The following is a 24,471-nucleotide window of genomic DNA, read 5'->3' as shown; positions in this document are numbered from 1 at the left end:
CAAGCTCAAAGTGGAAGGTATAAATAACACTCCTGTCTTCTGATGGGCTGTACCATCACCTAGCATTCTATGTCACACATAAACAATGCCACTGTACTTGTACTCTCAGTAACTGCATGTAGGACCTCCAGTACCTTTGTACTTTTTTTTTTTCCATAAGACATTGGGGATCACCAACTTTTTCATTTTTTTTTTACATTTTTTTTCTTAATTCTAAATATAATTTATTGTCAAGTTAGCTAGCATACAGTGTGTAGTGTGCTCTTTGTTTCGGGACTAGATTCCCATGATTCATCACTTACATGCAACACCCAGTGCTCATCCCAACAAGTGCCCTCTTCAATGCCCATCACCCATTTTCCCCTCCCCTCCCTTCAACCCTGTTTGTTCTCTGTATTGAAGAGTCTCTTATGGTTTGCTTCTTTCTGTTTGAAACTGTTTTTTTCCCCTTCCCTTCCCCCATGGTCTTCTGTTAAGTTTCTCAAATTCCACATACGATGAAAACATATGCTATCTGTCTTTCTCTGACTTATTCCACTCTTCACTTTTGACCCCTTGGTCTAAAAGTCATAACACATAGCACTATAAAAGCTGTCAGCTCACTTAGTCCCCACGGGAGTTCCTCCACCTAGAGGTGGGGATGAGTGTGTGATGATAAACTTTCTGTGTCAATTTCACTGGGCCATGGGATGCCCAGTATCTGGTTAAACATTACTTCTGGGTGTGTCTGTAAGGGTATTTCCAGAAGGGATTAGCATATGACTTGGTGGACAGGGTAAAGCTGATGACCCTGCTTGGGTGGACATCGTCAAATTAGCTGAAGGTCTGAATAGAACAAAAAGGTGGAGTGGGTTGCTCTCTGCCTGACTGTTGAGCTGGGACATCAATCTTCTCCTGCCCTGGGTGCTCCTGGTTCTTGCGTGTCAGACTTTGGAATCTACACCACTGGTTCTCTGGCTCTCAGGCCTGTGAACTACACCCCAGCCTTCATGTGCCTCCAACTTGCAGATGTGGATCATGGGACTTCTCAGTTTCCACAACTATCTGAGTGAATACCTTGTAATATATAAACAGTTCTCTTAATTTATATTAAAAAATTTTTTTTTCAACATTTATTTATTTTTGGGACAGAGAGAGACAGAGCATGAACGGGGGAGGGGCAGAGAGAGAGGGAGACACAGAATCGGAAACAGGCTCCAGGCTCTGAGCCATCAGCCCAGAGCCTGACGCGGGGCTCGAACTCCCGGACCGCGAGATCGTGACCTGGCTGAAGTCGGACGCTTAACCGACTGCGCCACCCAGGCGCCCCTTAATTTATATTTAAAATAAAAGCGTTAAGAGGAATGAATACACATTGAAGTACATAGTGGTAAAGGTAACTTAATCTGATGGTTCAAAGAGAAAAATATATATATTTTTTATAATATATATTTTAAGTTTTCTTACAAGTTTGAAATTATTTTAAAATAAAAAATTAGATGAGCACTGGGTGTCGTATGGAAACCAATTTGACAATAAATTTCATATTAAAAAAATAGAATAAAATAATAAAAATAAAAATAAATAAAAAATTAGAAAAGAAAGGAAAAGGGCAAAGAAGAAAGGCATACTCCAAGTAGAATATTTTCATCTCCTTTTATTGAAGGAAATAAAACTTGTGCTACAGAGGCAGTGGTACCTCAGAGCATGACAAGGTAGCCAATGGGACTGACATGACAAGCCACAATGCTGGCCAGGGGTCCTATCATAGTGGGAGGACCAAAACCACAAAGATAGCAGGAGGTAGCAAACATCCCCAACACCCAGTGCAAGCATTTCCATTTGCAGAGAGCTTGGCCATGCATTGTAAAAACAGGGTCCCTTCACAGCCGGCAGAGTATCTTATCAGGTTGCCAAATCCATCCAAAACTAACATGTAGTTTCACATTTCGAGGTCCTTCCCTCTGACCCAAAGATTCAGGCCATCAGAAGATCGAAGTTAATCTTTCAGCTCCTTATTCCAGATGGAAAAAGCAGCTGAGTTCTCAAAACAACACATAGGTACAGCGGGACAGGTGCTGATACCTGACTTTGTTCTAAAAGCAGCTACATTTTTTCCCCTGACTTCTCACACTGTTCTCACCCAGCATGTGCCTTGGGAAACCTCTCAATGTTCTAAACAAGGACAGAATTGGGGCAGCAGCCTAAGGGATGTAGGGAATCAAAAGCTGCTACATAGCCAAGACCATTTCACAAGAAATAGCACGGGGAACACTACTGGGTGAAGATCCTCCCAAATAGCTGCTAAAAGCATACACAAAGAGAAAACATGGTAGCTCTCTCTCCCATATCAGGATCAGCTGCGCCAAAGCCATGGTCCAGGAAGATGAGCCATTTCACATCCCTGGCAGATTATCAACCCTCATGGCATTCCTCCAGCAGTTCCAATTTTCAAGTACAATAGGTGTTTGGGCAGTTCAGTCAAAGAAAAGCAAGCACTAAAGAAGTCTCAACTGATTACAAATTGATAATGTTATAAAGCCAAAAATTATAGAGTCAAGAACTGACTGGCAGGTGAGAGATGGAGGGGATGGGAAAAGGAGTCCACGGGTTTATTCAAAGAAGCCCTTGATGGTAAACCACCCTCACATCCATGAATTGGGAGGAAATTCCTTATTTGGAAATGGACATCATCTCATTAGTCAGTTGCGGTTCTCTTCAATGCTGGACACATAGTTCTCAAGGATCAAAGACATGAGAGCGCTAGACCAGGAAATGGGAGGAGCAAGGCAAGGAAGAGAGGGCATCAGGGGCTTGAATTTCTAAAATGAGCATTTATTTCACAGAAGTCTTGGCACAATGAGGCTGGGGCAAGCGTGGTTTTAGTGATTGTTCTTGGTTGCCTCCTTTGCTGCAGCAATCAGTGGAGTGAGGCTGGAAAGGGGCTTGGCAATCTTCAGGAACTGATGCTAGAAAGGAAAAAAAGAGCAAAAGACACATGACTATTTACCATTCTTCCTCAGTAACCATTATAAGATGTTAATAAGGCTATCCATGTTTGCACAAGGCTCTGTCTGGAAAGCTTCAGATCATCCCCAAGTTGAAGAACATCTTTAAAAGGTAACAAACCATTTTGGAAAACTGACAGTATCTACCTACCACTCAAACACACATCTCTGCTATATCCCAGCATTTCCACTCACAGGTATATTTCCAACAGAAAAGAGTTTGTGTATCCACCAAAAGACACACACAAGAATGTTCATAGTCACTTTACTTACAATAGTCATAACTGGCCATTTGCAACAACGTGGATGGAAGTAGAGTATATTATAGCAAAATAAGTCAGACAAAGACAAATATCATATGATTTCACTCATATGTGGAATTTAGTAAACAAAACAGATGAACAGAGAGGAAGAGAAGCAAAAATAAGATAAAAACAGAAAGGGTACAACCATAAGAGACTCTTAAATACAGAGAACAAACTGAGGGTGGCTGGCGGAGTGTTAGGTGTGGGGATGGGTTAAATGGGTGATGGACATTAAGAAGGGCACTTGTTGGGAGGAGCAGTGGGTATTATATATAAGTGATGAATCACTAAATTCTATTCCTGAACTCATTATTACACTACATGTTAACTAATTTGAATTTAAATAAAATATATACATATATATAATATATATTTTTTAAAAAGAATATTTTAAATAAATATTTAAAAAATAGTCATAACTAAAAAGAACCCAAATGTCCAAGAGAATGAAAGAATGAATGTGATATTTATATAATACTATACAGAAAATTACAGAGCAATACAAAAGAATGAATAATTGGGGCACCTAGGTGGCTCAGTCCGTTGAGCGACGGACTTCAGCTCAGGTCATGATCTCACGGTTTGTGAGTTCAAGCCCCGTGTCGAGCTCTGTGCTGACAGCTCAGAGCCTGGAACCTGCTTCAGATTCTGCATCTCCCTCTCTCTCTGCCCCTCCCCCACTCATGCTATGTCTCTCTCTGTCTCAGAAATAAACATTAAAAATATAATAAAATAAAGAAAAGAATGAATAATTGATATGCTGACAACAGGATGAATCCCATAGACACTATGATGAGTGAAAGAAGCCAGGCACAAGTTTTCATATTGTATGATTCCATTTTATATTAGGTAAGACTCAACTATGGTGATAATACAGGCAAAATTCAACAGGAGCTCAGTAAGCAGATTTTTAAGCTAAGCCTATGTGTAGTTTTAACAGACTGAGGAACAGCCTCAGGGAATAGCTTGAGAAAAGGCCCAGGGATGAAAGAGGTTAGGGAAGTAGGAATAGAAGTTGAGTGTAGGTAAGTTGTAGGAGAGAGGCCTAGTAGTGCCTCATGTGCAAAAATGAAGCAAACAAGACTTGGTTTAGTGATCCCTTGAATTTGGAGCTTCTCTGCTTAGGGACAGTTACCTGCAGCAGCTCTTTAGCTGAACCTCTCTTCTCCACATCCATCTCAAGACAGCGGTTCAGAAAGTCCCGGAAAAAAGCTGATAGCTTCTCTGGGTTCTGAAGCTCCGGGGTCCCATTGGTGGCAATGAGGTACAAGGCCTGGCAATACAAATGAAGAATCACCACAGGCTCCAGCTGGGGTTCTCTCCTAGTCCCCACACTTGCCCTCTAGAAATATTGTCGGCTGCTTTATGCCTCTAGGACACAAAGAGACTGGAAAGAATATGACCTAAGGATCTTATTTAACATTTAAAGGCCATGTGTTCATGTGCAAGTCAGTGAGTTTCCAAATTCCTCATCTGTAAAAACAGGGATGATAATAGTGCCTATCTATATCTATATCACATGTCTGTAAATATAAAACAAGATAGTATATTGGAAAGCACTTTATAAACTTATGAAGTGTGTTCCAGACCCATGGCTTTATTATTATTCTTGATTATAGAATTAAGGGGCTTATTATTCATTTAGCCTGAAGAATTAAACACCTGCCCATTTGCTGGAGGAAATTATTCCTGATGCCTTGGCACCTGAGTCATCTAAGAACTGATTTCTTCTAACAGAGAGGAATATAAAAAGGAAATGTCTGTAAAGCAACAATCTGTTTCCCTGTTGCCTCCCAGTTCCCCTAACATGGAGCATCTTATGGGATAAGTTAAAAAAACAAGACAAAACAAAACAAAACCAAACAGTCCTTTTCAAGCACTGAGCACTTTAATTCACAAAGTATTTACACAAACACTACCTCATTTAATGACCACAATAATAAATCTGGGTAATGGGCTAGGCAAGAATCATCCCCATTTCATAAATAAGGTCCAGAAACATAAAGGGATATGCCAAGTATCAACTTAATCATATGAGCTTCTGTTCTCTGATTCTAATCCCAGTCTTATTTCCATCACACCCTACCAGTCATCATTTTCAAGGCTACTGGAAGATGGGGGAAGATGAGTAGCATGTGGATTCAGAGACCAAAACTGGGACCTTCAGGCAGTTTCAGTTTGGTACAATGAAGCACTTTCCAGTAATCAGAGCTACCCAAGAGGTATCCAGTTAAGATTGGATGACCACCTACCAAAAACACACAGAGAATTCCTGCACTGGAGGGAAGGTTGGGAAAAATAAGAAAATAAAAGAAATCAGAATAATTCTCCTATTTGCCCATGACCAAAATTACCAACATACATCTGTATTCATATACTCTGCCTTCCCTCTCTTATTGCAATGGATAAATTGTCCATACTCTAATCTAATACTCTTTACTTCAATACTTGATCCAACCCCTCTCATCAACTTAAGGACATCACTCCTAAAGATGTCACTTCTCTCTAGGACATGACCACTTTCCTCCTTTGCACTAGATTATTGTTATCCCCACACAAACATGATGTAATAATATCTTAAAAAAAAAAAAAACAACTAAACTAAACCCTCCCTCAACTCTACTTCTAGTTCCTGCTCCATTTCTCTTTTCTCTTAAGAGCAAAACTCCTTAAACAACAACAACAATTGCTTTCACATGCCATCTCAACTTCTCCCATTCTGGTGGATTTACTCTAATTAGGCTATCATTTCATTACCATCACTCCACTGACTGTCAAGCTCATTACTAACCTCCACATTGGCAAATATAATGTGTATTTCTCAACTTTATCTCATACAATCAGTGACATTTGACACAGCCAATGTCCTTCTCCAAAGAACACAGTTCTTCTCCAAACACTTTGTTCTCTTGGCCTCCGGAACACACTTCTCTCAGTTCTAGAAAGGCCATTCCTTGGTCTACTTTGCTAGTTCCTCCAAACTGTAAACTTGAGAGTACCCCAGGGCTCAGTACTCAAACCTTACTCCCTAGGTGAGTGATCGCATCAATCATCTCGTTCCAATGCTTTAAATAAACCAACTATATACTACTTCCTGATAAATTTGTATTTATAGCTCTGACCTCTCACCATTAAACTCCAGACTCCTATGCCCAACTCTGTGCGACATCTCTACTTGGATGTCTAATAAGCATTTCAAATTAACACATTAAAAACAAACTCTATTATCCAATTTTACCTGCTCTTCAACCTTCCCAGTAAATGGCAACTGAACTTTTTCAGCAATTAAGGCCCAAAATCTCATAGGCATTATTGATTCCTCTTTCTCTGATATCTAATTCACCTTGTCAGCTGTATGTTCAAGATATTTCCTGAGTCTAACCACTCTTCATGCCACCAACATAGTCCAAGCTACCACTCTTACCTGAATGATTATAACAGTATTTCAGAGTCTGCTTTCCATGAAAGCAGCCAAAATGGTTAATTCATAACATAAATTAGATCATACTACTCCTCACCTCAAAATCCTTCAATGGCTTCCAATCTCTTACAGAATAAAAGCCAAGTTCTCAAGATGGTCACATGATCTGATTTGGTCCCCTCCTAGTTCCCTGACCTTGTCTACTATTCTCCTCCCCACTCACTCACTTAGGAACACTGCCCTCTTTGGTTTTTTCCTGGATACAAGTGTGTTCTCAAATCAAGTCGTTTATATACTTGATACCTGGGAAACTCTTGCATCAGATTAATTGCATGGCTTATTCCTTTCTTCAGGTTTCTGCTCAAATAACTTATAAGGGAGGACTCCCTTCTCTACTCTAAATAAAATAGTACATTTCTCCCTCTTTCCCCATCACTCTCATAAGCCCTTTACTCAGCTTTATTTCACAGCACTTACCCTCTGTTACTATTTATTAATTTCTTCATTGCCATTAGAACAGTTTCTTTTACATGGCAGGAACTCAAATAATTGTTGAATAAATGAGTGACTGTGAATATCTCTTTTCTTTAAATCCAATAGTGCCTAGTTTTATCTAGAAAAGACAGATCCAGGTTGAAAACTGTAGGGAATAGCCTGAGTCTCATTTCCTGGGACTAAAGACAATAGCCCAAACATCTTGAAATGGGACTAGTAACACTCACTCTGAGAGGATTTTCATTGAGGTATGGGGGCTCCCCTTCAATCATTTCAATGGCCATGATGCCCAGGGACCAGATGTCAACCTTGGGCCCATAGGCTTTCCGTGTCACAACCTCTGGTGCCATCCAGTATGGGGTTCCCACCATGGTGCTCCGTTTGCTCTGCTCTGGGGTGATCTGGGCACAGAATCCAAAGTCAGCTAGAAAAAGAAAAGAAAAGAAAGAATGGATGTATATTTAGGGTACACCTTCCATAAGTATTGACTATGTGCCTATCCCTAGCTGTCAAGCTCTGCCTAGCTCCCAGCCACGGCAATCCCTTCTCTCTCCAGACCTGGAATCACATGACTGCCACCTTCACATCCAGCTCTTAGCCTGTCCTCTGTCCGACATTGAAAAGAAACAAGACGAACAAAAGAAATATCATCTCTGGCCTCCTACCCCTCCTCAAACTAGAAGAACTAGGCATTAGAGCCAAAGGTGCCCGTTTTGGCCTTGATTACTTGCCCCAATTCTGCTTTCTTCTTGAAATCCATGCCTATGTCCCAGAATCTGGCAGTCTAGGTCCTTGTTTTATTTTCTGGGAATGAGTCCCAGACTTAAGCCCTAATCACCTACAAGTAGGAATGGCCCTGCTTTTATTAATTTCTCACCCTGTGCCCCTGGACAAAGACTGCTAACAATCTTCCCATAAGTTGCCCATCTGTAACACAGCTGTCAGTCCGGGCTACTGATCCTCACACTTTCGAACAAAATGTTCTGCTTATAGTTCATTCTTATTGTATTGCAATTATATGTTTATTTAAATTGAGGCCTTTGATAGAAAAGGCTATGTCTTCCCACTCATTTTTTTATTCCCAGAGGGCCTAGGTATAATAGATATTTGATAAAAGTGTGCTGAATGAATGAATCAAAGAAACTACACTAATTTCTCCACTACTAGACTGAGAGCTACTTGAAGACAAGCAAAAGTATCCTTGGTGCCCATCACTGGACATAGCACACAGTTGGCATTCAGTAAATTTCTTTTGGCTAAACATATAAATGGATGGGGAAAAAAAGAAATGACATCCTGCATAGTGCTGAGTACTATAAAGAGCTTGCATATCCCAGGAAACACAGACATACCTCATTTTATTGCACTTCACTTTATTGCACATCGCAGATTTTTACAAATTGAAGGTTTGTAGCAATTCTGTGATGAGCAAGTCTATCGGTGCCATTTTTCCAACAGCATTTACTCACTTCATGTCTCTGTGTTATATTTTGGTAATTCTCATAATATTTCTAACTTTTTCATTACAATTACATCTGTTATGGTGGTCTATGACCAGTGATCTTTGATGTTACTACTGTAATTGTGTTGGGGCATCACGAACTGCACCCATATAAGATGGTGAACTTATTTAAATCGATAAATGTCTATGTTCTGACTGCAGATGTGGTAGAAATAGCAAGAAAACTAGAATTACAAGTACAGCCTGAAGATGTGACTGAATTAGTGCAATCTCATGATAAAACTTGAACAGGTGAGGAGTGGCTTCTCACTGATGGGCAAAGAAAGTATTTCTTGAGATGGAATCTACTCCTGGTGAAGATGCCATGAAGATCGTTGAAATGACACAAAGGATTTAAAATATTACATAAATTTAGTTGATAAGGCAATAGCAGGGTTTGAGAGGACTGACTCCCATTATGAAAGTTGATCTACTGTGGGTAAAATGCTATCAAACAGCATTGCATGCTACAGAGAAGTTGTTCATGAAGTGGAAGAGAATCAGTCAACGCAGCAAACTTCATTATTGTCTTATTTTAAGAAACTGCCACAGCCACCCCAGCCTTCACCAACCACCACCCTGATCAGTGCACAGCCATCAACATCGAAGCAAGACTCTTCACAAAAACAAAGATTACAACTCACTGAAAGTTCAGATAATGGTTAGCAATTTTTAGCAAGAAAGTATTTTTTAATTAAGATATGTACATCGGTTTTTTGGACATAATGCTATTACACACTTAATCGACTTCAGTGTAGTGTAAACATAACTTTTATATGCACTGGGAAACCAAAAAATTCATTTGACTTGCTTTACTGCAATATTCGTTTTACTACAATGGTCTGGAACTGACCCTCAATATCTCCAACATGTGCCTGTAAGCGAAGACCCCTTGCTCAGTCTTGTAGCTATTATATGATTACCCTCCCCCAGGAGACAGGGTCCCATCAGGAAGAGAAGTATCTTCATTCCTACTCACTTAGCTTGACAGAACCATCCATTCCCAGCAGGATATTGTCACTCTTGATGTCTCTGTGAATGACCTGGTTCGAATGCAGAAACTCCAAAGCCTGCAGGCACTATTGAAGTCGATGAGCAGAGGGAGAAAAAAGGACTTATAATATGAAAACTTATAGAAAATCAACTAATCCAACCTCCTCATTTTATGACCAAGAAAGTGGGGGCCCAGTGAGTAAACAGAACTTGCTCCCAATCTGTGGTGGAGGCAGGTCTACAGCCTAATCTCCGGTCTCCTGGCTAAGCACTCTTCTAATTTGGTCCTGCTTTATGCCTTTCTTATAATATGCCTTACCATATCTTATTGTAATTACAGTACACCTTACAATAGTTTCCTTTTTTTAATGTTTATTTATTTTGAGAGAGAGAGAAAGAGAGAGTACATACGTGTGAGTGGGGGAGGGGCAGAGAGAGAGGGAGACATGGGATCCGAAGTGGGCTCAGCAGAGAGCCTGACCCAGGGTTCAAATCCATGAACCATGAGATTATGACCTGAGCTGAAGTCAGACACTCAACTGACAGAGCCACCCAGGCGCCCCAATAGTTTTTAGGTACAAAAGTCCCTCCAATCCATTTTGGAGTTTTTTTGTTTTTTGTTTTTTTATCAAACATTAGATCCTTAACAAAGAAGCTGAGGCCCAAGAAAAACTACTGAGGAAGAATGGAAATGATTTTATAACGATAAAACCGGAGGAAAGTGACAAAGAGAGTCATATCTGAGACATATGAAAGTGATATTAGAAACAGTGAAGTTAGGGGGCACCTGAGTGGCTCAGTTGGTTAAATGTCCAACTCTTGATTTCAGCTCAGGTCACGATCTTACGTTTCATGGGATCCAGCCCCGTGCCGGCTCTGTGCTAACAGCACGGAGCCTGCTTGGGATAGTCTCTCCCCCCATCTCTCTTCCCCTCCCTCGTTCACATTCTCTCTCTTTCTCAAAATAAATAAATAAACATTAAAAAAAAAAAGAAACTTATTTTAAAGAACAAGCAACAGTGAAGTTAGAAAACTCTTATTATTGGCGAGGAGATAATTTGTACTGTTTTGGGTATGTTAAATTTTATATACGTATAAGCATTTGCAGACAAATATTCAGTAGACAACTGAACATATGAGTCTTAAGTTCTATATGGAGATATGGACTTGAGATAAATATTTGAGTCATTTGTGACCAGGTGATTTTTTTTTTTCAAGTTATAGTTATGGCTGCAACTGGCAAATGTTATAGAAGACAAAAGCAAGAAAAGAATCTTGGAAAACATCTATAATTAGCAGGCAGAGTGAATAACACAGAGGCTAATGGAACATGAAAATGCCTGGTGCTGCCACTTCCTGACTAATGATACTAACATTCTAAACAAATCACTTACTCTCTCCAGGCTACTGTTTTCCCATCTGTAAAATGTGGGGATAAGAAAAAATAACCTCAGGTTTGCTACTAAATCTACTAGTTTAAGTCCATAACGAAAAGCTAACATTTTAGAAGCTTCTACCAACTGAAAAATACTAGAGATGCAAACCAATTGGAAAATACTACCTCAATGTTTTCAAATTAATACTTCACTTTCTAAGAACATACCAATGGCTAAATTAAGAACAAACCAATATTCAGAAGCAGCTTTTGCCTAAAAAAGTAAGAGTTGCTTTCCTTAGGAGGCTGGAGACCCTGATTTCTGGATGTCAAAAATTATGATAAAAAAATAACTTTGAGAAATTAGAACCCTCATACATTGTTTGTAGGAATATCAAAAAATACAGCCACTTTGGAAAACAGTTTGGCCATTTCTTAAGCAAGTACACCGAGTTGCTATATGACCAGAAGTTCCATTCCTAGGCTTATACCCAAGAGAAATGAAAACAGATATCCAACCAAAAATTTGTACAAGTACATATGTTATTATTCATAATAGCCAAAAAGTGGAAATGACCCAAATGTCCATTGACTGATGAATGATAAATAAATGGAATCTTATTTGTTAATAAAAAGAATGAAGTACTAATGTACATTATAACATGGATGAACTTTCAAAATATTATACTAGGGAAAAGAAGCCGTTTCCATTTATATTAAATGTCCAGAACAAGTAAATCTATAGAGACAGAAAACAGATTAGTGGTTGCATAGCGTTGGCAGGGAGGGGTCAAGAAATGGGGTGGGTGGGGCAGTGCCTACTAATGAATGGGTAAGGAGTTTTTTTGGGGGGGAGGCGTGATGAAAATATTTTAAAATTGATTATGGTGATGGTTGTGTAACTCAATATGCTAAATACCATTAAATTATATACTTTTTAATGGATGAATTATATGGTATGTGAATTATATCTCAATAAAACTATTTTTTAAAAGAGGGATGATCTCTTAGAACTTAAAGATAATAGTAATGTCACCTATTTGTGCAACATTAAAAAAATTTTTAAGTGCTTTTTGATCCATATGGCGCCCCTAACATATATACAGGGTGAATTCCCATTTTAAAGATATATAATTTGAAGCAAATTGATTTCCCTAAGCATGCATATGCATATATCCTCAATCAGTGCAAGTTAGCTCCTGGGGTGAGTGAAAAATATTTTAGATATTACAGTGGTTTGTGGCTTCCCAAAGGGCCACAATACATAAACAGATATGCATAAACAGATATGGTATTAATATTTCATGGGGGGGAATGGGATTAGGAAAAAATGTCTTAAAAGGCTCCCTCGGGGAGAGATAATAATAATTTTAAAAAGTTGAGAAACACGGTATTAGCAGTGCAGCAAAGAAAAGAAGCCACAGCTCCTAAGAATCCCAGGTCTATGTTAATTCCATTAACCTACATGAGTGTGTTCCAGATCCCGGGATGCAGGGTGATCATATTTTCTAGGATGAAATTGATTTCACGTGACTTCACTTTTCCTAATATTGATTAAATATACAACTACATTTTTCCATCTGAATGCCTCCAGATCTTACATCATCAAACCCCAATCATAATATTGAACTTAATCCCATAATACTCTGAATCTCATCTTCTAATCACCTAATCTACTTTTCCCTAATTTTTTTTTTTTAATTTTTTTTTCAACGTTTATTTATTTTTGGGACAGAGAGAGACAGAGCATGAACGGGGGAGGGGCAGAGAGAGAGGGAGACACAGAATCGGAAACAGGCTCCAGGCTCCGAGCCATCAGCCCAGAGCCTGACGCGGGGCTCGAACTCACGGACCGCGAGATCGTGACCTGGCTGAAGTCGGATGCTTAACCGACTGCGCCACCCAGGCGCCCCTACTTTTCCCTAATTCTGAAACTTTTCTATTATTGGGCTACTGTAAAGTTCCAGTCTCTTATCAGCAAAACATCCAATATCCTCAACTTCTCTGAATATTTCCTTCATCTTCTTCCTCTAATAAAAATATGGCTATCCACAAGAGTCAGACAATAAAAAGAAATTAAGGGCATCCAAACTGGCAAGGAAGAAGTCAAATGTTTACTCTTTGCAGATGACATGCTACTCTATATAGAAAACACTAAAGACCCCACCCCACCAAAATTGCTAGAACTGATATACAAACTCAGTAGTCACAGGATACAAAATCAACATCCAGAAATCTGCTGCATCTCCATATACAAATAATGAATAAACAAAAAGAGAAATCAAGGAATCAATTCCATTTACAACTGTACCAAAACCAGTAAGATACCAAGGAATAAACCTAACCAAAGAAGTGAAAGACCTGTACTCTGAAAACTCTAAAACACTGATGAAAGAAATTCAAGATGAAGCAAAGAAATGGAAAGACATTCCATGCTCATGAACTGGAATTACAAATATTGTTAAAATGTCTATACTACCCAAAGCAATCTACACATTTAATGCAATCTGTATCAAAATACCAAAAACATTTTTCGCAGAGCTATAACAAAAAATCTGAAAATTTGCATGGAACCACAAAAGACCCCAAATAACCAAAGCAATCTTGAAAAAGAAAAAAACAAAGCTGGAGGTATCACAATTCCAGACTTCAAGTTATATTACAAACCTGTAGTAATCAAAACAGGATGGTACTGGCACAAAAACAGACACATAGGTCATGGAACAGAATAGAAAATCTAGAAATGAACCCAAAACTATATAGTCAATTAATGTTCAACAAAACTGAAAGTATATCCAACAGGAAAAAGATAGTCTCTTCAAAAAATGGTGTTGAGAAAACTGGACAGAAACATCCAAAAGAATTAAAGTGGACCACTTTCTTATACCACAGATAAAAATAAAATCAAAATTGATTAAAGACCTAAATGTGAGACATGAAACCATAAAAATCCTAGAGGAGAACACAGGTAGTAACCTCTTTGACATCTGGCCATTGCAACTTCTTTTTAGATAGGTCTCCTGAGGCAAGGGAAACAAAAGCAAAAATAAATTATTGGGACTTCATCAAGATAAAAACTTCTGCACAGCAAAGGAAACAATCAACAAAACTAAAAGGCAACCTATGGAATTGGAGAAGATATTTGCAAATGACATATCTGATAAAGGGGTAATATCCAAAGTATATAAAAGACTTGTAAAACTCAACATCCAAAAAACAAATAATCCAATTAAAACAAAGGCAAAAGACATGAATAGATATTTTTCCAAAGAAGACATACAGATGGCCAATAGACACATGAAAAGATGTTCAATATCACTTATCATCAGGGAAATACAAGTCAAAACAATGAGATATCATTTCACACCTATCTGCAGAATGGCTAAAATCAGCAACACAAGAAACAACAGGTGTTGGTGAGGATGTGGAGAAAGGGGAACCCTCTTACACAGTTGGAGGGAATGTAAACTGGTGCAGCAACTCTGGAAAACAGTATGGAGGTTCCTCAAAAAGTTAAAAATAGAACTACCCTACGATCTAGCAATTGTACTACTAGGTATTCCCCCCCCCCCAAAATATAAAAATACTAATTCAGAAGGATACACACACCCTGATGTTTATAGCAGCATTATCTACAATAGCCAAATTATGGAAACAGTCCAAGTATTCATCAACTGATGAATGTAAAGAGAAGTTGTGGTGTATATATATATATATATATATATATATATATATATAATGGAATATTACTTAGACATAAAAAGGAATGAAATCTTGCCATGTGCAATGATATGGATTGAGCTAGACAGTATTATGCTAAGTGAAATAAGTCAGAGAAAGACAAATACCATGTGATTTCACTCATATGTGGAATTTAAAAAACAAAACAAACCAGGAAAGGGAAAGAGAGAGAGAGAGAGAGAGAGAGAGAGAGAGAGAGAGGCAAACCAAGAAAAAGACCCTTCACTATAGAGAACAAACTGATGGTTACCACAGGGGAGGTGGGGAGGAGGGGTGGGTTAAAGAGGGGAGATGGGGATTAAGGACTGCACTCGTGATGAGCAATGGGTAATATATGGAAGTGCTTAATCACTATATTGTACACCTGAAGCTAATATTACATTATATATTAACTGACTGGAATTTAAACTTAATTTTTTTAATGTCTTATTTATTCTTAAGAGAGACAGAGAGAGAGAGACAGAGCAGGAGCACGTGAACAGCAGAGTGAGAGAGGGACACAGAATCTGAAGCAGACTCCAGGCTCTGGGCTGTCAGCACAGAGCCCGACGCAGGGCTTGAACTCATAGACTGCGAGATCATGACCTGAGCCAAAGTCAGACACTCAACCGACTGAGCTTAAATAAAAGCTTTAAAAACATGGGGCTCTCCCTGAGGATATTTCTTCTCACAGAAACTTTGTGAAGTTTTTTTTTTCTCCTCTTACACCAGCATATTACAGACCTTTGACATTTAATAGCAATGAGGAGAAAAGAGAATACCTATTTAAGTTTCATTTTCCATTTCTTTTGCCTGGAAGTATTTTATCCCAGATTTTTGTGTGGCTTGCTTTTTCGTATATTCAGATCTTTATTCAAATCTATGGCAAAACCATCCCTGACTACTCTGTCTAAAATAGTACCTCCTCTGTCACTACCTTCTTAATCTGTTTTATTTCCTTCACAGCACACGAAGAGAACAGAAAAGTAGAATAAAAATATGATTAAAATATATATCCATGTAAAAGAGAAAAATACTACAAAGTATTTATAGCAGTCACTTTTAAGGTTGAAATTGAGTGACTTTACATATATATATGTAATTTCTAATTTTTCTACAATGGGTATATACTTTTATAATCAGAATAAAGTTATCTTTAAATAATAGATCATAGTGATAGAAAATTCAAAACAGCTAAACAAAAGAATAATGGGAGAATCCAGCAAATTTCTTCCACCTTCAGTGCCCAGCCAGAAATCCCATCAAGTGCAAAACTCTGATAGACACTGATATGAAGACCACTTCCTGCTCGAGGCTGGTTGGCCATTGGCCTTACCTCACGGCAGACAGCTGCGATCTGGCCTTCATCCATGCAAGTTTCTGTTACCACATCTGTCAAAGAGCCTCCAGCCAAGTATTCCATGACAACCCACAGCTCATCTCCCACGAGGTAACTGTAGGAGTATAGAAAAGGGGTAAGAAGGAACAGAGCACACTGAGCCATAGCAATGGGTTTCAAAGGCTCAGCATATACACAGAGTGAACCTGTATCTCCATCAGCTCAGGAAAAGTCTAGGGTTCTTTTTTCTGGGGAAAAGCAGAATCTGGGGGATACAAACACTAACTTTATATCCCTTGTGGATTCTCCTGGAGAAAACAAAGCAGATTATTCTGTGAAGCCCAAAAAAGTAGAAGTAAGATTATTAGGTTGAAGATATAATAAAATTACATTTCATCACAATACAAAGCAATGCTTCTCAAAATTAGGCATCATTCCCACACATCTAGAAGCATCAAGGCAGAGAGCAACCAAACATTTGACAAAGATGGGATTTGGAATCCACGTCACCAGCATTAGAGCAAGTCACAAAACCTCCTTGAGAGTTCTAAATCTGAGATCCATGAGACCAAGTACTGGGTCTTGTTCAAGACTCTATCCCCAGAGTCTAACACAGTAGATGCCAATATTTCCTGAATGAATCAATGAGCAAAATAAAAGATAATTGATTGTAAATATTAAATGAAATAATGGCTATAAAAGCCATTTAAAAGCTATAAAGTATCATACACATACTATGTTGGCAATGATCTCCACTTTACATGATTCTAAAAATGAAATCAATTGAACAAAGCCTGCAGAGCCAAAGCCTCTTCTGGTAAGCCAAGGGATGCCATTTAGTGCTGTATCCCTACAGAGATTATTGAGACATGAGTTAGGACCAATACTATCACTCAGGGATTGGATCATTCAGCCCTATTATGTGATAAATAAAAAGATCACTTAGCCTGTCTGGTCAGTCTTTTTAGCTGCAGAATGAAACAAATAAAAAGACTAGCCTAGAGCCCTACAGACTTTTCTGCTAGCTTTAGACAAAGAAGCTATATTGGACTGGCTTGAGCTGTGTGGTATGTCATCTTATTGTCACCCTGACATTGGGACTACTTCTGGGCAGACAGACAGACTGTTAAAAAAAAAAAAGCCTTCAGCAAAGGGTAGGATTTGAATCCTATTCTCTTGATTCTGAATCTAGTACTCTCTACATAGCTTCTATATTCTTTGTAACTCAAAGTCTTGTAGTTTTTTGTTTTGTTTTGTTTTGTTTTTAGTTTCCAGGAAGAATATATGTGACAGATTAAGATGTTCTTCAACTTGAATCTCTTTTGAGAAAGAAGATGATGGGGACTTGGACTAAAAGATAATTTAGGACTGGGTAAAAAACTCTCCACTGGCATGAGCCTATTTCTTCCCTGACAAAGAATGCACATTATGCCCTCTCATCCAGCACATCAAGGAGACATCTGCCAGCTTGGACTGATTGGGAGGAAGAAATATGAGGGTTCAAGAGACCATCTCTGGACACTGGAAAAGAGAGCCTCTTTACCTGGGCCTGACATGACATACCTGGGCTTTGCTGTGTAAAGCTAAGACAATGCACAAACAGATACAGGTTGTCCCAAAAACTCTGTGGTTACACTGTATGCCAAGGTACCATCAAAGATCACATCTCCAAGGTAAAGCCTCAGAGCATCACACATTTGGAGAAGAACAAATTGGATGGAGCTCTCCCCTGGGACAACTCACAAGAATCAGACGCTCAACTGCAATACCTTCATTTACTGCTCAGGGTAAGGGCACCCTCCTCTGTCCTCCCACAGGAGCTCCTGGGTATTTTTTTATTTGAAGGCAGGGATTGAACCTTACTTACTTCTGGTTTCACAACACAAGCCTCTGGAAACACCGGCAAAGGCACGATTGATAAACAAATTTATAAATGTTCTTATCTTATTCCCAGGACACAAATTCCTTCAATAACATGGTCATGCATTTTATCGTTTAGATACCTCCAGTGATAAGACACTCACTTTTTAATGAGATAGGACATACTTTTATTGGGAAGCTTTCATTTTTCCTCATCCTAAGCCAAAATCTGGTACCCTTATAGCCTTCGGGAGTTTGTCCAAGCTATACTCTCTATATAATAAGTTCTTCAAAGAGATGGGAAGGTGAATAATAACTTTCAGAGGATTTTTCAAAGCCAGTCATGATCCGCATCATGGAAAGGCAATCATTCCTCAAAAAGGAAGAAGGCTTTATTTGCTATAGTTATCAACATTATGCATTGGAAAGGTCAAAGTCCAACTCTTTTCTTCTTTAAAGAAACTGAAGCCTACCAATGTTTTAGATGCAAAAGAAGAAATCTGGCAGAATCTGGCAGAAATGAAATATAGCTGACAATGCAACATAAATATTAAAAAAAGTTAGAGTCCAAGACTTAGTCCAATAGCACCTCGACCTGTGATGTCTCTGAAACCCAGGCAAGAAGCTCACTTTCTTTTTTCACATATAGGAGAAAAGAACATGATATGATGGAAAGGGTATGGATGTTGGTGCTAGGAATATTCAAATCCAAAACCCTCATTTGCTACTTACTGGCTTACTGGTCTTGGACAAGTTATTAACTTCTATGAACCTCAGTTTCTTCTCAGTAAAATACAGGTAGTAAGCCCTATTTCACAATTAGATATGTTCATGAAAGTACTTGGTACAAAGTAAAGCATAACACAAAATGTTAGCTATAACCACTATTATGTTTAAGAACAGAATTCTGATGAGCTGGAATAATGGGCTGACATAATCAAAATGGGATTTAATGAAGGTTCCTAAAAAGTTCTACATTACCAGTTTCAGGCAAGCTCCCATTTAAAAAAAAAAAAAAGGGATCAGAGATTTAAATTGACTACAGACTAACTAGGGGTCAACAATGAAACAGGCTTCCTAAAAATAAAACAGTGAATAAAATCATGTTGAATTTAGAACAAGAGAAGTCTTATTCTTTCCATATTGGTCAATCTCAAATGAAACTACAGACTGTCAAATTTTGAGAGAATAAGTAAGATAAAGTAGAACTTATTCAGGAGGGTGAGCAGGATAAGGAAAGATCTGGAATGTGAAATGATTTAAAGGCTTACATGGCTGATTCTAGCAGATGGGCTGAAGGGCCTCTGTGAGGCAGAACAAACGGTTCTGGGACCAGGTGTCAGAAGCTACAGGGTGGTAGGGTTCATCTAACCCAGAAAGACTGTGCAGCAATCAGAGGTGTCCAGCAGTATACAGGGTCAGAGGCAGACAGCCAAGCACCACAGAAGATTCTTAAATGAAGGCAGTTTAGAGTGCTGGTGATGCCTTCTCCACTAATAGTTCCACCACCCATCAGTCCCAGGCTGATCTCTCTGACAAGACCTATTACTTCATACCTGTCCAAGTAGTTGACAATATTTGGGTTCTTATTTTCCCTCATGACCAGGATCTCATTAATAATCAGCTCTTTCTTCGGCTGCTGCTGAAGGTTCATCTGCTTAATGGCCACCTGAAACAGAGTACATTCAATGAGCAACCAGTCACTCAACATTTACTGAGTGACTACTTAGTACCAGAACTTAAACACTAAGGAGACAGAGACGAATCAGTCTTAGCCCTTGCAGAATTCACATAAACCCGTGTATTCAATGTGAGGTTCCTGGACCAGCAGCATCAACATCATTTGGCAACTTGTTAGAAATTAAAATTTTTATTTTTTTAATGGCTATTTATTTATTTTGAGAGAGAGAGAGAGAACACACGCAAGTGGGGGAGGAGCAGAGAGAAAGGAAGAACAAGAATCCCAAGCAGGCTCCATGCTGCCAGCATACAGCCCAACACGGGACTCGACCTCATGAACTGTGAGATCATGAACTGTCAGATCATGACCTAAGCTGAAATCAAGAGTCTAACGCTTAACTGATTGAGCCATCCAGGTGCCCAAGAAATTGAAATTTTTTAGGTCCCACCCAGACAGAATCAGAAATTCTGTTTTAATAAATGCTCCAGCTGATTCTGATGTGTACCAAAGTTTGAGGATCAAACCTTCTATTAATAAAATATTCATATGAGAAAAATATTTTTTTAAAATAACAATATAAAAGAGGTATGCCATAACAAAAGTCCATACGAAGTGTTACAGAAACACAAAATAGAGCAAGACCTCCTTCAATATGGCAATGTTGAGACGCTTCATAAAGGGGGGGATGACTTTTTGAACTTGGTGTGGAAAGATAAATCAGAGTTGATCACATTAAGAGAGAAGAGAAAAAGGGGATGAGATCCCTAATATTTATATATCAAAAAGAATTTAATAGGTTTTTTGTCTGTGGAAATGAATTTCCACATAACACAAATATAAGGTATAAGTTAGTTTCCAAGACACTTTTGCGTCCATTTCTTCTATGTATCAAGTATTAGGTAAGGTATTCTCAGGTTTATTTCATTTAACCCTCGGAGACACGCTATGAGTTAAGCATTAATATTGATTCCTTTTGGCAGATATGGAAATCATGATTCAGAGAGGATATGTTATTTGTATACACAGTGATTCAGTAGCAAAGTTAGGAGTAGAACCCTCAAAAGTGATGCCAATTTATCCTGCACACAAGGCCAAATTAATCTTCCCCATAGTGCACATTTGATAACACCCTGCTCTGCTCAAATACATAAATGGTTTCTGTTTGCCTAGATGCTCCTCAGCCCAACATTCAAAGTTCTCATGATCTGACCCCTATCTTACTTCCCACTGTATTCCTTCACATACTCTGTGATCTGATCTCTCCATTTGGAGTACCTTGCATCCTTTCCACATGTTCAAAAGCTATTTATACTTTGTGTCAGGCCAAAAGAAACCTCATTCTCCAAACCAGATAGGCTTTTTTCTCTTCTTTAAAGCCTCATAAGATCATATTTATTGCTCTCTTAGGGAACTTACCACATAGTGCCTTTATGATGATTAGTTAGGGTGTGTATCTCTAGAAGCTTGAGAGCTCATTTGAAAACTCAGAATCCCTGGTGCCAAGCACAGGACCTGACACACAGTGGTTGCTCAACAAATGTTTGTGGAAATGAAGAGAGAAAGAGAGAATTCAGTGGGTTGATAAGAACTTTGTTTTTAGACTATCAATAGCATCAGCAATAGACTATTCCACAGAGCTTAAATTATTTGCTAAATGTTTACTCCCTAGAGATATTTTCTTTTCCTGCTTAACAGACAAGAACATGGACAACCTAACAGAACAACTCAATGAGTCTTTCCAGAAGCAGCAAGAGCTGTAAAAAATGAATAATCCACATTTTTATGGGAAAAAAAACATAACTCTCATATTTCTTTAAGTAAAGTATAGGCAATCTTCTGCAGAGATTCAGTTCATCAATAAGAACAGAAATGATTCTTTTAAACACTTGACTACTTCCATTCCTCACCGCAAACAAGAAAAATTTGCTTCAGAGTGGGGTCTCCTATGAGGTTAGGCTTCTGGTATGGCTGTAGCTTTCCATAATGTTTGATTATTAGCTTTTTCTAATATCTGAAGAGCAACATATTGATCTAAAGATGTATTAAGTATAGTGACCTTTATAATATATATTAAAACCTGGGGCCAAAGGAATACCTTTGGAGTTCCTCTGGCCATCCTAAAGAATGGGACGGTGCTTACAAACCTCAAAGAGGTGGCTGCTGGAAGCAGCAAGGGAGATGACTGGCAAGTAGAGAATAACACAGAGGCAGTAGCAGGATACCAGGAATCCTTTTCAAAAGCTACTGACTAATTATGTGCTAGGCTAAATGCCCTTCACACAATCCGTCCCTCTTAGGACAGCACATAGCATTTCTATAAAAGAAAAAGAATTGGGCTTGCGCTCTGAGAACCTGAGCTCTGGGGACCTAAGCTCAGGCTGTCATTTACTGACCTTGACCAATCACAAGCTCTCTGTGCCTTGGTCTCTCCATCAGTACTTTGAGGATAATAATCCCACCCTTGGTTCCCTTTTTTGCAGGATTGTTTTGAGGACTAAATAGGAGATAGTGGCCAATGCATTACTCAAATACAAGTAAAAATTTTTAATAATAAAGGAAAAGAACAATAAAAACCATGAATTGTAGTAATGACCCTATTTGAGGAATATCTAACCCAGAGCAGCAAGAATGACCACATCAACAGGAACGACAGCAAAAACCAACCACCGGCAACACTGTTTATTCAATGCTTACTGCGTGCCAGGTGCTAGGTTAGGTGCTCTAGTTACATTATCTCAGTAAAAAGTAACAACAACCCTCCAAGTAAAAATCATTATCTGTATTTTCAAGTAAAGAAATTGAGACTAAGACTTTTAAGAAATTGACCAAGGTCATAATCAATGCCCTCAGGTCCATATGACTCCAAAGTCTCTTCCAATCTATTCCTTCTATAAAACACACTCCCTCTAAAAATGAGTTTGAAAAATAATTGTTGAATCTGTAACTGGGAGACTTCCTGGCATTAACATGCTAATCTTCCTATATGTGACATGCAACAGTTCTGTTCTTCCCAGGTGGATAACCCCCAATAAGCACTCACTGACAAAGACTGAGAGCATCTTGCCAGCTCCACTAACGATTTATGCTCCCTGGGGCAGGAAATGAGGCCTTCCTGACCACACTACATTAGCCACCCTAATGGACTTGCTTCCATTCATAGTTTTGTAACCACAAGGCAGGCATACAGTGAAGTCAAGTTTCTATTTCCTGTGGCCAGCTTCTCACACATGCAGGCTCCAGGCCTTTCCAGGAACTGCCAATCACCAGCCTGTCTCCCATCAAGGGCTGTAGGGCCCCAGAGCCCAGAAACAGGACAAGGAGCCCTAGTACCAAACCTTAGCTCTGTTGTGGCCTTGCAGCTTGGAGAACACAGGTCTAGGTTTTAGAATCAAGATTCTAACCCAGTCCTTGCTAACTGCTGGCAGCACAAACTTGCAAAAGTTAGCTAAACTCTCTGAGCCTCAAAATCTTAATCAGTAAAAGGAAATAATATTACCTACCCCACAGGGTTCTTTTTAGGATTGGTATAATCACCAATTTTCTACCTCTGCCTCTAATTCACCATGTTTAAAACTGGCACAGTAATACCTTCCTTACTCACCATTACTTTAACGCAGGTTCCTGTCCTCCGATCTATTCTCCACACTACAAGACTTTTATATGTGCCCAATGGCAAGTGTGGTCTCTAACACTTATATATGATTTTAATGTCTGCGTGCCTGCACAGGATTCAATATTTCACACAGTTCTTAGCACAAAGTGTGGCATAAGGCAAATCTTCAGCAATTGCTTTGTGGAACAAATAAAAAATAATAAATATGGAATTTTTTACTGAATGTAATAAATATATAACTTTAATTCTTCAAGTTTATGATGCATTTTCACGTACATTGCTTTACTGAATTCTTCCAACACTTTTGGTAGGTATGTATATGTTATCATGCACATTTCATAAATAAAATTCAGATTCAGAGAAGTCACATGACGTGCCTAAAATCATTTAAGTGCTAACAACAGTAAGCATCTAGGTTATTGAATTCATCTCAAAGAACAATGACTAAATCCTTAAATAATTATTTTGTTTTTTAAGTTGACCTACCGTCAACGGAGCCTCAATATTTGGTTTTGATGCTTGTAAAAGACTCACAAGAGCAAGGTGAAATATGTGCTATTCCTATTGACCATGACTGCTCCAGTATACCAGGGGTTTCAACCACCAAACATCCACAAGCAGGTCTTAGTAGCTTCCCTCCCAGGAGCCGTACTCTATCACGGGAGCAAGGGGTCTCTCTCACAACCTCTGAGTCCCAGGACTCTGCAAACTAAGAACTTCCACGAGCAGCTCCCATCCCCAGCCCACCTGCCAACATTCCTACTCTACAATCAAAGAACAGAATGCAAGGAAAACTCAAGTACTCTATATTCCCTTCACGGCTTCCTTCTGCTGAAGATGTAGGGTCAGCAGGCCTTAGCAATAAAGTCAGAGTTCTGCCAGCTTAATGAAATGAGAAAGACAAAGAGGTGCCTCCAAATGAGGACCTCAACGTCTGCTGGAATTCTGGGCGCAGACTAACGAAAGGATCACTACATCAGGAGTCAAGAGATGTGTGTTTAAATCTCTTCTACGTCAGATTTCTCTACCAAACACCAAACTTGTATAAACAATCATCCACCACCAGGCAGTGCCACAAGAAGATCTCTCAGACAATATCCAACTTCTTCAAACCTATACCTCCACCTTTTTACTTTCTACTTAACTAGGATCACTCACTTGTGAGTCATCCTCACATTCAT

General features: G+C 38.9%; 1 protein-coding gene across 6 annotated transcripts in view; it reads right to left on the bottom strand.

The window, feature by feature from the left end:
- Positions 1–2,793: 2,793 nt before the first annotated feature.
- Positions 2,794–24,471, bottom strand: part of PAK1 (p21 (RAC1) activated kinase 1) — a 150,653-nt gene continuing 128,975 nt past the window's right edge. For all 6 annotated transcript variants that reach the window (XM_047878325.1, XM_047878328.1, XM_047878326.1 and 3 more), the window contains exons 10-15: positions 19,553–19,665; positions 16,134–16,251; positions 9,689–9,788; positions 7,436–7,632; positions 4,428–4,565; positions 2,794–2,948 (exon numbers count right to left, since the gene is read on the bottom strand). In XM_047878325.1, the coding sequence (XP_047734281.1) occupies positions 2,862–2,948; positions 4,428–4,565; positions 7,436–7,632; positions 9,689–9,788; positions 16,134–16,251; positions 19,553–19,665 (753 nt within the window). In that variant the 3' untranslated portion in view covers positions 2,794–2,861. The remainder of the gene's footprint in view (positions 2,949–4,427; positions 4,566–7,435; positions 7,633–9,688; positions 9,789–16,133; positions 16,252–19,552; positions 19,666–24,471) is intronic.

Source organism: Prionailurus viverrinus, chromosome D1 (genome assembly GCF_022837055.1).
Source record: "Prionailurus viverrinus isolate Anna chromosome D1, UM_Priviv_1.0, whole genome shotgun sequence".
Taxonomy (NCBI): domain Eukaryota; kingdom Metazoa; phylum Chordata; class Mammalia; order Carnivora; family Felidae; genus Prionailurus; species Prionailurus viverrinus.
This window is presented reverse-complemented; position numbering and strand designations above follow the sequence as displayed.